The 14,684-nt window shown below is 37.7% G+C and overlaps 1 protein-coding gene across 1 annotated transcript in view; it reads left to right on the top strand.

The window, feature by feature from the left end:
• The first annotated feature begins 1,433 nt into the window (after positions 1 to 1,433).
• BANK1 (B cell scaffold protein with ankyrin repeats 1) overlaps positions 1,434 to 14,684 on the top strand; it is a 270,561-nt gene continuing 257,310 nt past the window's right edge. Inside the window, 1 exon segment of the mRNA XM_021680373.2 lies at positions 1,434 to 1,824. Coding sequence (XP_021536048.2) covers positions 1,446 to 1,824 — 379 coding nt within the window. The 5' untranslated portion in view covers positions 1,434 to 1,445.

The raw sequence follows: 14,684 nt of genomic DNA, 5'->3' as shown, positions 1-14,684 counted from the left end.
CCTTATCTTTTATATACTTTTAAATGATACTTTTTTTAAAAAGTTAAATAAACTTGTCTTTGAACTCTGATTTTATTTAATCTCAGGTCTTTTTATACTATAGGCAACTTTTTTGGAGTTTTTTTTCTTTCCTGCTTATGATTTCTACTAGTCTCTGCATGCTATGTTACTTTCATTATTTTTATGATCATATTATTACTATTATTTGCATTAATCTCTCCCCACAACTACAAATTTATATTGTTAATCTTTTCATTTTGCTTGTGTTTCTCTTAGCTCCATTTAGGCTTTCTGTTTGCTTAATATAGTGTGGACAAATGATTCTTTAAATTCCCCTCCCTATCTTTTTTGCTACTTTTTATTTTTCCCTTCAAGCTACAGTTTAGGTGACAAAAATCTATATTCCAGTTACTTTTTTATGACCTGAAAGAAAAGGGGAGAAGAAGCAAAGTGTCCTGGGTTGGAGGTCCTGGGTTGTAGTCCTAATGAGACCTGTTAAATGTCTGCGAGGCCCCTCTCCTCTGCCCAAGGATGCACTTGAGTTCCTGTGGGATTTGCCTGGCTTTCCTGACTCAGCTGTGAGCCCTGGCTTGTGGAGAGTCCTGACAGTCTTCCTGCTTCTGCAGACATCTCGTGATTAGTTTCCAAATGTGGAAGAGATGCATAAGCACCCTGGTGGTTTTGGTGATGGGTCAAGTTTCTTTATCAGAATTGGTTATGGGGTCAGAGAGAGGTTTAGGATTAGTGTTGTCCCATCAGAACCTTTTAATTATCTCATCAGCCTGAAACTTAGTTTATGACAGAAGATAATACCCCCTTTATTTCATTTCTGCTGTTGAATTTCTTTTTTAAAATTTTTGTTTTGTTAGTATTCTGGGCATGGAAATTCTGTCACCTGTCTTTATGCAGTCATCTTTAATAAGATTGGAAAGTTCCTTAAAGAAAATTCTCTCATATCTTCACAGAACAATCTAATTCCTTAGGTAGGGCTTATTTATTTATTTACTTTTACCGTCATTTAGTAGAAGAAGAAACAATAGCTCAAAGGAGTTAAATACTGTGATCTAGGTAAATTTTGTGGTCACTGGCACAGCTGTACCTGGTAGCCTAGCTCCTATAATCCCACAAAATATTCTTTTTAGTTTACCATAAAACTTCTCTCTTTGGGTTGAGCATCCTGGTTCACTCTGGTACAATGAGTACAGTGTAGACTCGCACAAAGCATGAACTGTGTTGACCTTCAGGATTACTTTAATCCTGTGTGATTTCATAATGGGGATAACATGAATTATATTATTGGTCTCTGGCGTAATAAAAGTAACATACTCCCTAGAGAATACATAAAAATTTTTGAGATTAATAATATAATCTGCTGTTAGCATTTCAAACATAAGAAAATTAATACACTATTTTCTCTTTTTCCAGAAAATACAAGAGACATCATAATGATATATGAAGAAGATGCTGAGGAATGGGCTCTGTACTTGACGGAAGTTTTTTTACATGTTGTGAAAAGGGAAGCAGTCCTGTTATATCGTTTGGAGAATTACTCTTTTTGGGATTTGGAATTGCTGAGCTTAAACTCTTACAAATGTAAACTTTTGATATTATCAAATGGCCTGCTTAAAGACCTAACTCCAAGGAAATGTCAGTTTCTGGAAAAGGTACTTCATTCACCAGAAAGTGTGGTTACTCTGCTGTGTGGGGTGACGAGTTCAGATCAGCTCTACAAATTACTAAATATCGCTGGAGGCAGATGGGAGATGTCTACTGAGCAGGAGCCCCAAGATTACATTGCTGTAATTGAGAGTATCATATTCAGAGGTAATGTTGCCAAATCTTCTTTATATTTTTTTTATAATTAAGAAATCTAAAGTTTTTTTTGCACCAATGAATATTTGATATTAGGACAAAAAAGAAAAATGGAAGCCAACTCTATGTTGTATGTATGTTGCACTTTTCTTGAATGAAGGTTCTTAATTTTTAGCTATATTCCAATCAGGGCTTATCAGTTGTTTTAATAATGGTTTATAAATATATTCCTTAGGGTAGTCTGTATAAGCTCATACTTGGTAGAACAAGTGTAGTATGCTATACTATACGGCAGTTTGGTTCTAAAAGCTGGTTTCTTACTCAACTGGTAAGGCTTGAGTTAGTAGCTACCCTATTATGTTACAAGTCAGTAGGAGTCCAAGTTTGAAGGTCTGTTTTAGAATTATAAAACTTCTGTTGTGCTGATAATTGTATGATATCTATTGGGATGATATGGAATACTGTTATTTTTATTAGTTTTAAATAAAAAAATTCGTTTTAATCATATAGCCACATGTCAAAGAGCAGAACACAAGGTTCCCCTTTGGTAATTAATTACGGTTCCATGTAATAATCAAAACTCTGAAGCTCTCTAATGTTAAAGTTTCTCCTTCCCCCTGTTCTGTTCTGCTTCTGCCTGGGTGTGGAGGCGGCGCTGTGTCAGCTGCATTCCTGGTTTTCTCAACCTGTGTTTAGCCTCTTATTCCCAGTGTGCTAGCTATGGCTCCCTCTCCTGCAGGGAAGAGGTGGGGTTCTTATTTTCTGTTGGCCATATCAAATATGTTGCCTCCTTTTCTTGGGGCATATTTCTGGGTTCTTTGGAGTTCCCTTCATTCACTGGGATGTGTCACCTGTGGCTCCTTAATGAGACGACTGTATCCTCTCTTGAAGCTCCTACTTGTGGTGGTCCACCCACTGTGGTTTCTTACTGTTGATATCTATGGCTCTCTCCTGTGTCACTTTTGATAGATATCACTCTGAGATTTCCCCCAGCTGGACTTTTCTTTCATTTGGCCCACATCTGTCTGTAAAAACATGTGTTTGTCTTTTCCCTGTCAAACTCTGGGCATGAAGGCCATTTTCAGTGTAGCCAACACCATCTTACCCTCAGCAGCAACACAGCCACAGCCTCTTGCTTTGAGTCATTTCCGGGCATGGGTCTAGCGCAAATCTTGTTCTGTCAAACCAGAGAACATCTGTCGATCCCCGATGCTTTGCTGGAGGCCTTGTCACTGTGCTTGAAGATGGTGCCATCCATCCTTCTTCCCCAGGGGGGATGGTGGGATGCACAGCACACAAACTACTCTCTTTAAAAATCCTCTTCCTATTTTCTAGCATTCCAACCTCTTCAAATTCAGTTCTCTCTAAGCCATGTTTTATACTTATCTATTGTTGCATAACAAGTTACTCTAAAATTTAGCAATTTAAAACAGCAAATGATGATTGTATCACAGTTTCTGCAGTTAAGGAATCTAGGAGCTGCTTAGCTGGGAGGTTGTGAATCAGGGTATCTTGTGAAGTTGCAGTCAAGCTGTCCAAAGGTATAGTCGTCTGAAGGCCCCACTGTCCAGTAGGGGAAGACTTACTTCCAACAGGAGTGTACATTGTTGGCAAGTTTGTTATTTTTTTATCATCTCATTGGATGAAAGTCATCTTTCATAGATTCCTGAGGAAGTCCCTTGGGAGCAACATTTCTGAAATTTTGCATGTTCAAAATTCTTGCATGTTTGTTTCTTGGAGTATAGTTGGGCTAAGGACCATTTTGCTCTTCTTTCTTCTAGCATTATAGAATTTAGGGAATTCTTATTTACCTGGCTGAATAAATGATTCTTTTTTTTCTTTATTAATATATAATGTATTATTTGTTTCAGGGGTACAGGTCTGTGATTCATCAGTCTTACACAATTCACAGCACTCACCAAAGCACGTACCCTCCCCAATGTCCATCACTCAGCCACCCCATCCCTCCCACCCCCCTCCACTCCAGCAACCCTCAGTTTGTTTCCTGAGATTAAGAGTCTCTTATGGCTTGTCTCCCTCTCTGGTTTTGTCTTATTTCATTTTTCCCTCCCTTCCTTCCCCTATTTGTTTCTCAAATCCCACATATGACTGGGATCATATGATAATTATCTTTCTCTGATTGACTTATTTCGCTTAGCATAATACCTTCTAGTTCCATCCATGTCATTGCAAATGGCAAGATTTCATATTTTTTTGATGGCTGCATAATATTCCATTGTATATATATATACCACTCTTCTTTATCCACTCATCTGTTGATGGACATCTAGGCTCTTTCCATAGTTTGGCTACTGTGGACATTGCTGCTAAACACTGGGTTGCACATGCCCCTTTGGATCACTACATTTGTATCTTTGGGGTAAATACAGTAGTGCAATTGCTGGGTCATAGGGTAGCTCTATTTTCAACTTTTTGAGGAACCTCCATACTGTTTTCCAGAGTGGCTGCACCAGCTTGCATTCCCACCAACAGTATAAGAGGGTTTCCTTTTCTCACATCCTTGCCAACATCTGTCATTTCCTGATTTGTTAATTTTAGCCATTTTGACTGGTGTGAGGTGGTATCTCATTGAGGTTTTGATTTATATTTCCCTATGCCGAGTGATGTTGAGCACTTTTTCAAGTGTCTGTTGGGCATTTGGATGTCCTCTTTGCAGAAATGTCTGTTCATGTCTTCTGCCTATTTCTGGATTGGATTATTTGTTCTTTGGGTGTTGAGTTTGATAAGTTCTTTGTAGATTTTGGATACTAGCACTTTATCTGATATGTCATTTGCAAATATCTTCTCCCATCCTGTCAGTTGTCTTTTGGTTTTGTTGGCTGTTTCCTTTGCTGTGCTAAGCTTTTTATCTTGATGAAGGAATAAATCCCACTTGGTCCTGGTGAATAATCCTTCTAATGTACTGTTGGATCCTATTGGCTAGTATTTTGGTGAGAATTTTTGCATCCATGTTCATCAGGGATATTGGTCTGTAATTCTCCTTTTTGATGGGGTCTTTGTCTGGTTTAGGAATCAAGGTAATTCTGGCCTCATAAAATGAGTTTGGAAGTTTTCCGTCCATTTTTATTTTTTGGACCAGTTTCAGAAGAATAGGTATTAATTCTTCTTTTAATGTTTGGTAGAATTCCCTTGGGAAGCCATCTGGCCCTGGGCTCTTGTTTGTTGGGAGATTTGTGATTACTGCTTCAATTTCCTTGCTGGTTATGGGTCTGATCAGGTTTCCTATTTCTTTCTGGTTCAGTTTTGGTAGTTTATATGTCTCTAGGAATGCATCCATTTCTTCCAGATTGTCTAATTTGCTGGCATATAGTTGCTCATAATATGTTCTTATAACTGTATGTTTTTCTTTGGTGTTGGTTGTGATCTCTCCTCTTTCATTCATGATTTTATTTATTTGGGTCCTTTCTCTTTTCTTTTTGATAAGTCTGGCGAGGGCTTTATCAATCTTATTAATTCTTTCAACGAACCAGCTCCTATTTTCGTTGATCTGTTCTACTGTTCTTTTGGTTTCTATTTCATTGATTTCTCTTCTTATCTTTATTATTTATCTTCTCCTTCTGGTTTAGGCATTATTTGCTGTTCTTTCTCCAGCTCCTTTAGGTGTAGGGTTAGGTTGTGTATTTGAGACCTTTCTTGTTTCTTGAAAAAGGCTTGTATTGCTATATACTTTCCTCTTAGGACTTAGATTTTGAACAGTTGTGTTTTCATTTTCATTTATTTCCATCAATTTTTTAAATTCTTCTTTAATTTCCTGGTTGACCCATTCATTCTTTAATAGGATGCTCTTTAGCCTCCATGTATTTGAGTTCTTTCCAACTTTCCTCTTGTGATTGAACTCTAGTTTCAAAGCATTGTGGTCCAAAAATATGCAGGGAATGATCCCAATCTTTTGGTACCAGTTGAGACCTGATTTGTGACCTAGGATGTGATCTATTCTGGACAATGTTCCATGGGCACTAGAGAAGAATGTGTATTCTGTTGCTTTGGGATGGAATGTTCTGAATATATCTGTGAAGTCCATCTGGTCCAGTGTGTCATTTAAAGTCTTTATTTCCTTGTTGATCTTTTGCTTAGATGATCTGTCCATTTCAGTGGGGGGGGTGGGTGTTAAAGTCCCCTACTATTACTGTATTATTGTCAATGTATTTCTTTGCTTTTGTTATTAATTGGCTTATATAATTGGCTGCTCCCAGGTTAGAGGCATAGATATTTAAAATTGTTAGATCTTCTTGTTGGATAGACCCTTTAATTATGATATAGTGTCCTTCCTCATCTCTTATAGACTTTGGTTTAAAATGTAATTTGTCTGATATAAGGATTGCCACCCCAGCTTTCTTTTGGTGTCCATTAGCATGGTAAATGGTTTTCCACCCCCTCACTTTCAATCTGGAGTTGTCTTTGGGTCTAAAATGAGTCTCCTGCAGACAGCATATCGATGGGTCTTGTTTTTTTATCCAATCTGATATCCTGTGTCTTTTGATTGGGGCATTTAGCCCATTTACATTCAGGGTAACTATTGAAAGATATGAATTTAGTGCCATTGTATTGCCTGTAAGGTGACTGTTACTGTATATTATCTCTGTTCCTTTCTGGTCTGTGTTACTTTTAGGCTCTCTCTTTGCTTAGAGGACCCCTTTCAATATTTCTTTTAGGGCTGGTTTGGTGACCACAAATTCTTTTAGTTTCTGTTTGTCCTGGAAGCTTTTTATCTCTCCTATTTTCAGTGATAGCCTAGCTGGATATAGTATTCTTGGCTGCATATTTTTCTCGTTTAGTGCTCTGAATATATCATGCCAGTCTTTTCTGGCCTGCCAGGTCTCTGTGGATAGTCTGCTGCCAATCTAATGTTTTACCATTGTAGGTTACAGACCTCTTGTCTTGAGTTGCTTTCAGGATTTTCTTTGTCTCTGAGACTTGTAAGTTTTACTCTTAGATGTTGGGGTGTTGACCTATTTTTATTGATATTGAGGGGGTTTTCTGTGCCTCCTGGATTTTGATGTCTGTTTCCTTCCCCAAATTAGGGAAGTTCTCTGCTATAATTTGCTCCAATATACCTTCTGCCCCTCTCTCTCTTTCTCCTTCTTCTGGGATCCCAATTACTCTAATATTATTTCATCTTATGGTATCACTTATCTCTCAAATTCTCCCCTCATGATCCAGTAGTTGTTTATCTTTTTCTCAGCTGCTTTATTTTCCATCATTTGGTCTTCTATATCACTAATTCTCTCTTCTGCCTTATTTATCCTAACAGTTAGAGCCTCCATTTTTTATTGCACCTCATTAATTGCCTTTTTGATTTCAACTTGGTTAAATTTTATTTCTTTTATTTCTCCAGAAAGGGATTCTCTAGTATCTTCTATGCTTTTTTTCAAGCCCAGCTAACATCTTTATAATCATCATTCTGAACTCTAGTTCTGATATCTTACTAATGTTCATATTGATTAGGTCCCTCGCAGTTGGTACTGCCTCTTGTTCTATTTTTTGAGGTGAGTTTTTCCGTTTTGTCATTTTGTCCAGAGAAGAACAGATGAATGAGAGAACAAAATGCTAACAGGGTAACAACGACCCCCCAAAAATATATACTAAACAAATCAGAAGAGACCTGAACCTGGGGGGAAAAGAAAGGAAAAAATATATATATATGATCAGGCTGGTGAATAGAAAAGAGCCACACACTAGATTTTGGGTGTATTTGGTCTGTTAGAAGAAACTGCCTCCCAAATTTTTAAAGAAAGAAAAACTTAAATATATATACAAAATAAGGGTAAATATGATGAAGGGATGGAATATGATTGTAAAAATGAAAATTAAAATAGATTTTATAAAAGGAATTGATAAGAAGTTGGTTGAAAAAAGAAAGAAGAAGAATTAAAAAAAAAAAAAGGAGAGAATATGATCAGGCGGGAGACTAAAACAAAGCCATACACTAGATTTAGGGTATATTTTGTTCTGTTAGAAGAAACTGTATCCCAAAATTTTAAAGAAAGAAAAACTTATATATATACAAAAAATAAGATTAAATACAATGAAGGGATAGAGTATGAATGTAAAAATGAAAATTTAAAAAGATTTTAAAAAAAGAATTGATAAGATGTTGGTTGAAAAAGGAAAGAAAAATTCAACTAAAAAAATAGAAAAAGAAAAAAAAATTAAAAAAATTAACTTGGAAAGACTAAAGAATCATGGGAAAAAAGCCATGAATTCTATGTGCTGTATTCCCCTAGTGCTGTCATTCTGCCGTTCTCATTGATCAGTAAACTTGGTCTTGGCTGGCTGTTCTTGCTGATCTTCTGGGAGAGGGGCCCATTGCAGTGGTTCTCAAATGTCTTTGCCGGAGGCAGAATTGCCCCGCCTTTGCAGGGGGCTGGGCTAAGTAATCTGCTCGGGTTTGCTCTCGGGAGCTTTTGTTCCTGCAAGCTTTCCCTACAGCTTTGGAGGAGGAGAGTGAAAATGGCGGCCTCCCAATCTCCGCCCTGGGGGAACTGAGAACTCGGGGCCCCATTCCTCAGTGAGCCCCCAGAGAAAAGCAGTCACTCCCATCTCCCCGGTCTCCAGCTGCACTCCGTGCTCACACGGCCTGTGACCGAGCGTTTCTATCTCTGGCACACGACTTGATGTGGAGACCTGGTGTGGACCCAGCAGATCCCTGCGGTGCGCTCATGCGCCGCTCCTTCTGGGGGAAGAAAGGGAGTCTCCCCGGATCTGCTGCTTGTTGGGTCCCTGCTGGAAGAGCAGTGGCCCGACTGTGCCCCATATCAGGGTTTATGGCAACCCGGAGCTGGTAGCCCACTCCTGGGCTCTGTCTTTGCAGCCAGCTTCCCTGCTGTGATACCTGCGAGCTCTGCCGCACTCAGGCACCCCTGGTCTTTCTGTGATCCCCAGGGTCCTGAGACCACACTGTCCCAGCGAGAGTTCCACCCCCCACTTAGCCACTGGAGTGGCGTCCCTCAGTGGAGCAGACTTCTAAAAGTTCCAATTTTGTGCTCTGCTGCTCTTACACTTGCTGGTATCGGCTGATGAAGGTTCACTCCCCACCCGCCCCCCCGTCTATCTTCCCGAATGTCACCTCGGATTCACTTCTCCGCCCGTCCTACCTTCCAGAAAGTGGTCGCTTTCCTGTTCATGGAGTTACTGCTATTCTTTTCTTCGATCTCCTGTTGAGTTCGTAGGTGTTCAGAATGGTTTGATAACTATCTAGCTGAATTCCTGGGACCAGACGAAATTTAGGTCTCCTACTCCTCCACCATCTTGCTCATCCTCTCTGAATAAATGATTCTTAATTTATATTTGAAGTCTAGTGATTTTCACTAGAATTGTATTCTAGTGCTGACTGTTCTGAACTATTTGCCCATGGACATGGTTATTTTTGTTTTTGTTTTGTTTTGTTTTCTTCTTTCCCCCAAGATAGATTCAAGTGTTCTTGATGTGTCTTTAAATATTTGCACAATTTTATTGTTATTTTATTTCTCAGGGATTCTTTTTATATATATGTTGGATTTATTTTGTCTGTGCTACACTCTATAATTTCTCTCTAATTCTTTTTCATTCATTATGAATATATATTTATTCAGTTTGTGTCTATCACTTCAATCCTTGCTACTTTCTTATTCTTTCAGTACTCTCTCTTCCCCTATATTACTTCCAATTTCTCCTTCACTTTTATTATGCTTTTATTTTTTTCCATTATGCCATTTGGGTGAGTACTGGAAGCTTACAATTCATGTCTTGTTCTTGTACCGCTAACCTTGCCTTGACCCCTTGCAGTTTTGTATTATATAGTTGCTTCAAAAAGGTGGTTGCTATTCATTACATTTGAAAAGTTCATGGTGAAATATTTGGCCACAATTTTCTGCTTCTTTAATGGTAATGTTTTTAGTGTGTGTTTCCCTGTATGCCATTGGTCTTCTGCTCCCCTCCTCTGCCATCTTTTTCTCCTGCTCCTGTAGTATCTTCATATAGACCCAGTGCTGGTCCAGTTTTTCTTTTCTATCACAGAACTGAGTGAGTTTTTCTTGGTCTAGTCAAAGGAGATAGGCAATGTGGGTTTTGTTGTTTGTTTTGTTCTATTCCTCTCACATACAATGAAAGACTTCTCTGTTTCCACAGATAGAGACTGCTTTCTATAAATTGGTCTTTTCTGTATAGTTTCTTATTTAGCCTCACTTTCTCTGCTTTCTGAAACCATCTACAGATGTTTCTACCTGAAACTGCTGTATTATATCTACAACATAAAAAAGCATGGCTCCTGGACTTAAGGAAGGTAAGTTTGTTAGCTCTTTTTTGAAATCTGCCACTTCTGGATTATTTCTTCAAGGTTTCTTTTCTCTTTTTCTTCCTGCACACCCTTTTGCTCAGTCATCACTGATTTTGGAACCATTCCATTGATCTGAAGATCTAGGATTTCAGTGTTTCCTGTTTTCAATACATGGGGCACTTGCATAACTGTTTTTCATTCTCTATGCTTCGGAATGATTTCCAGGAATAAAACGGGAAATATTTACTCTGCACTACAATTTTCAAATTGGCAGTCCCCAAGTTTCTTACAATCTGTGGGTTTTTTAGTCCTCCTCATGTACATTATAGGTTTTGGGGGTTTTTTGGTTGAAAAGGGAAAATGTTACAGTTGGAAATTATAGCAAAAATTCCATTGATGTACATAAAGTGCATGTGATTTTATGCTAATTTCCTCCCCTGAGACATAGGAGCACTAAAAATTGGTGGCAGAATTTTGAGTGATTGTCCATACCCATCATTTCTATTTCCTTGAAGAACTCAAGTTTGTTTTGACCACTTAAATTATGATATCACTGGTAGGTAAAAATATTGAGGAATATCTTTCTGATGTTTTACTTATTTTGTTTTATGATGAGTACCTTGGGGTGATTATGTCAGTGGTGTTCTGCTATATCTTCAAATTATATTTCTATTGATATTTGATAGGAGAAAAGCTTATACTTTTTGGACAACACAGAACTGACTTTGAAGACAGTGTCAACTCTCATCTTCCCACATTCAAGTTTTAGACTCTGATTTCTTAAAGTAACTTAGATGCACCTGCCAAGTGGGAAATATACCAAAGTTGTATGGGAAAATACATTGCAAGATGATAAATTTGTTTGAACAGCAAGCATGCAACTGGAATGTAGATCTATAAACAATCTGCAAACCATGCATAAAAGAACTTTTATGTGTAGGTTGTGTCCCTTGACAAGATTGGTGTTAAATGCTGTCATTTATGCAATAATAAATGTTTTAATAAATAGTTAAAGTGATCTGCTAAAATATTTTGTTTCATACTACTATTGGTGTTGAATACATAAAGTCTGGTTTTCAAATAGCATAAAAGGTGTGGAATTCAATTTTTATTGCCCCTTTTCTTACCTCCTCTCTATCCCACAGAGAAATTATACAAAGGAAAAGGAAACTTATTATTCAGAAACATGATAAAGAGAATAATAAAAATGTCAGAAAGTCATGGAAATAATTAAATGTTCTTTTTTTTTTTAAAGATTTTTATTTATTTATTAGAGAGAGAGAGTACAAGTAGGCAGAGAGGCAGGCAGAGGGAGAGGGAGAAGCAGGCTTCCCGCTGAGCAGGGAGCCCGATGCGGGGCTCGATCCCAGGACCCTGGGATCATGACCTGAGCCGAAGGCAGCCGCTTAACCGACTGAGCCACCCAGGCGCCCCATAAATAATTAAATGTTCTAATATAGTCATGTAAGAAGGAAAAACCAGAGGAGATTTTTGTAAAACTTAATGAAAGAGAAAGATATTTTATAATTAATCAAGGTTCCGGAGAAGTTTTTAATATTAAAAAAAAGATAAAAAAAGATACATTCATGGTTAATCTGAGTATTTTTTTTCCTTTTAAGGAATTAAGAAAGTTAAAAGTTCCTGTTTTCTAAATTCCCAAACTGAAAGTAATACAAACCCATCTGTGTTTTCCACATTTCTGTGTGTGGTACAGCCACTTTGACCATATTTCTTCCTTTTTTGGTCTTCTATTTCTTTTTTTATTTTTGGATCTTTACCTCATTTTCTCCATCTAGTCTTTCTACATATATAGGTTTCAGTATAGCATTGTTTATATAGAATATAAATGATCTAATCTCAAATTTACATAAAATAAACTAACATTTTTGAGTGTTACCATTGTGTACCTTGTTTATAAATCTTACCCCTAAAAAAATGATGAGTAGTTTCCTGATCATGGCACATTTATTGGTCTCTTTCCTCCCTTGCTCTTTGTTTTATATTGTAACATCTTTTGCCTTTGGACTCTTGAACTGAGGTTTGTTCTAACAGTTGGGTCAGTGCTCTCCATCCTTTATTTTATCATATTTTCATGTATGTGAAAATATAATATTCTCGTTTCCTATTCATGTCATTACTGAGGGTGAGATGGAAAAGGAAAAAAGCCTGGGTTCTTTGTGCTGCCACAGTAAAGAATTACAGGACAACGAAACAAAAGTAAAACCAAGCAGTTTTATTAGAGTGCACTTCAAGGGAGGAGCGGGCCAGTCAAGAGAGACAAGGGCCCAGAAACTCTGGGGTGTGGGCTTATATTAATTTTTTCTTTTGGGTAGGTCTTTGCATCACAACATTTGAGAGACAGCCCTGGATTATATAATTAGCCAGCTATGCATGTCCTTCCCCAGGAGGTATTCAAAATGCCTGCATGGGGTAGGAAGCTGCAACATTATTTCTATTCTAGAGACAGCTCAAATAAGGACTGCTTGTAATAAGCACAACAAACTTAACTCTTCCTCTCTTCCTCTGAGGGGATGGCTGACGGCTAGATGGGTACAGTCCTCGGTGGGGGCTCTCCATCATGATGTGTAAGGCCCATCCTCCTGTTGCTGGTGCCTACCTTCCTACCTAATAATTTTATATTCCTGTATTTCATATTTATCTTACTTTCTTCATTGTCAAATGGTAGATGTAATGGCAGTGGGAAAGCTGCTAACTCTTTCATGAAGAACTTCAACATTTTAATTTTGTTACAATGTTACCAAACCAAGGATTCTGATTTTTAGCTTCATTAAACCTAAAGAAGAAGCCTAAATTAAGAATAGCAGTGTTAGGGACGCCTGGGTGGCTCAGTTGGTTAAGTGTCCGACTCTTGATTTCTGCTCAAGTCATGATCTCAGGGTCGTGAGATCGAGCTCCAGGTCAGACTCTGTGCTGCTTGAGATTCTCTCCCTCTGTCCCTCCCCCTGCTTGCACTCACTCACTAACTCTCTAAATAAATAAATAAATAATAAATAAATAAATAAATAAATTTTTTAAAAAAAAGAATAGCAATGTTAACAGTAGAGTTACTAGAAAAACAACAACACAACAGAAACAAACTATGCAGAAGCATTTGTTTTTCTTTCCTCCCATTTGAGCCAGGTATTGCTGCAAGAGTTCTGGTTTGCTGGTCAGTGAGGTCACATGACCTTTCAAATGCAGTCCATCCTTACTGTGTGGGCTTTCAGCTTCCCGGGGGTATGGCTCCAGCATAGAGGGTCGGGCCATCTCTGTCGTTACCGTTAGTGTAGGCACATGCTGTACACCAGGGCAATTATACCACCTCCCATTGAACAAACACAGTCACCCATTCCTGCCTCTGTACCATTGTTATCAGCCTGTCTTCTTCACCTGGAATACCCTTCGCATATTTTCAGTTGAAATTCCAGCCATCCTTCAAGGTCAGCTGTGAATAGCTGCTTGATCAATGAGTTCATCTCAGATCCTTTCTGCTTGAAAAATACTTTCCTCATCACTAATTCTATTAAAATGTTACTGTTTACTTAGGACTCTCAATTCTTTGTAATTATTTTTGACAATTTCTTTTCTTCTCCCTATTTCAATTTAAGAATGTAATGCTGGTAAGTTTCTTTTTAAAACATTTCATCATTCTAAATATCCAAAAAACAACAGAAGAGTACAAATTGTGCTTTTTAAGTGCAGGTTTATAAATGTTTATTGGTGCAGTGGGCTTTTCCTTTTGATAATTATGAAAAGGTTTACTGCAGTATTCTTGCCAAGAATACATAACCTGAATCTAATCATGATGAAAATATCAGACAAACCCAAACTAAAAGAGATTCCACAAAAGAATTTGTTGTACTCTTCAAAAATGTTAAGGTCGGGCGCCTGGGTGGCTCAGTTGGTTAAGCAACTGCCTTCGGCTCAGGTCATGATCCTGGAGTCCCTGGATCGAGTCCCGCATCGGGCTCCCTGCTCAGTGGGGAGTCTGCTTCTCCCTCTGACCCTCTTCCCTCTCGTGCTCTCTCTCATTCTCTCTCTCAAATAAATAAATAAAAAATCTTTAAAAAAAATGTTAAGGTCAAGAAGCTAAAAGAAAGGATGAGTTATTGTTCCAGATTAAAGGAATCTAAAGTTATATGAAAGCTACATACAATGAATAATCTTGAATTGGATGCTGGACTAGGAAATATGGGATAATTGATGAAATGTGATTATCAACTATATATTAGTTAGTAGTGTTGTATGATGTTCTGTTCTCAGATTTTGAAATTATATTGTGGTTATGTAAAAGAGTATCCTGTTTTTCAGGAAGTATATATTGAAATATTTAAGGGTAATGTGGCAGGATGTCAAATGGCATATATATATATACACACACATACATACAGATATATAGACACACACATATATAGATAGTCATATGCATCTGTTTACACGGACATATGTGTATAGGTATGTCTATGTGTGTATTGGCTAAATATCCTGAGTTGTCTACTATGCATATATGTAGTTCTAAGAGATGATATGATAATTGTATGTATGATAACTGGTGTATGATATGTATGATAATTGGCTAAATATCCTGAGTTATCTA

This window comes from Neomonachus schauinslandi, chromosome 2, assembly GCF_002201575.2.
Source record: "Neomonachus schauinslandi chromosome 2, ASM220157v2, whole genome shotgun sequence".
In the NCBI taxonomy this organism is placed as follows: Eukaryota; Metazoa; Chordata; class Mammalia; order Carnivora; family Phocidae; genus Neomonachus; species Neomonachus schauinslandi.
Note: the sequence above shows the minus strand (reverse complement) of the source record. Positions and strands in the feature narration are given on the sequence as shown.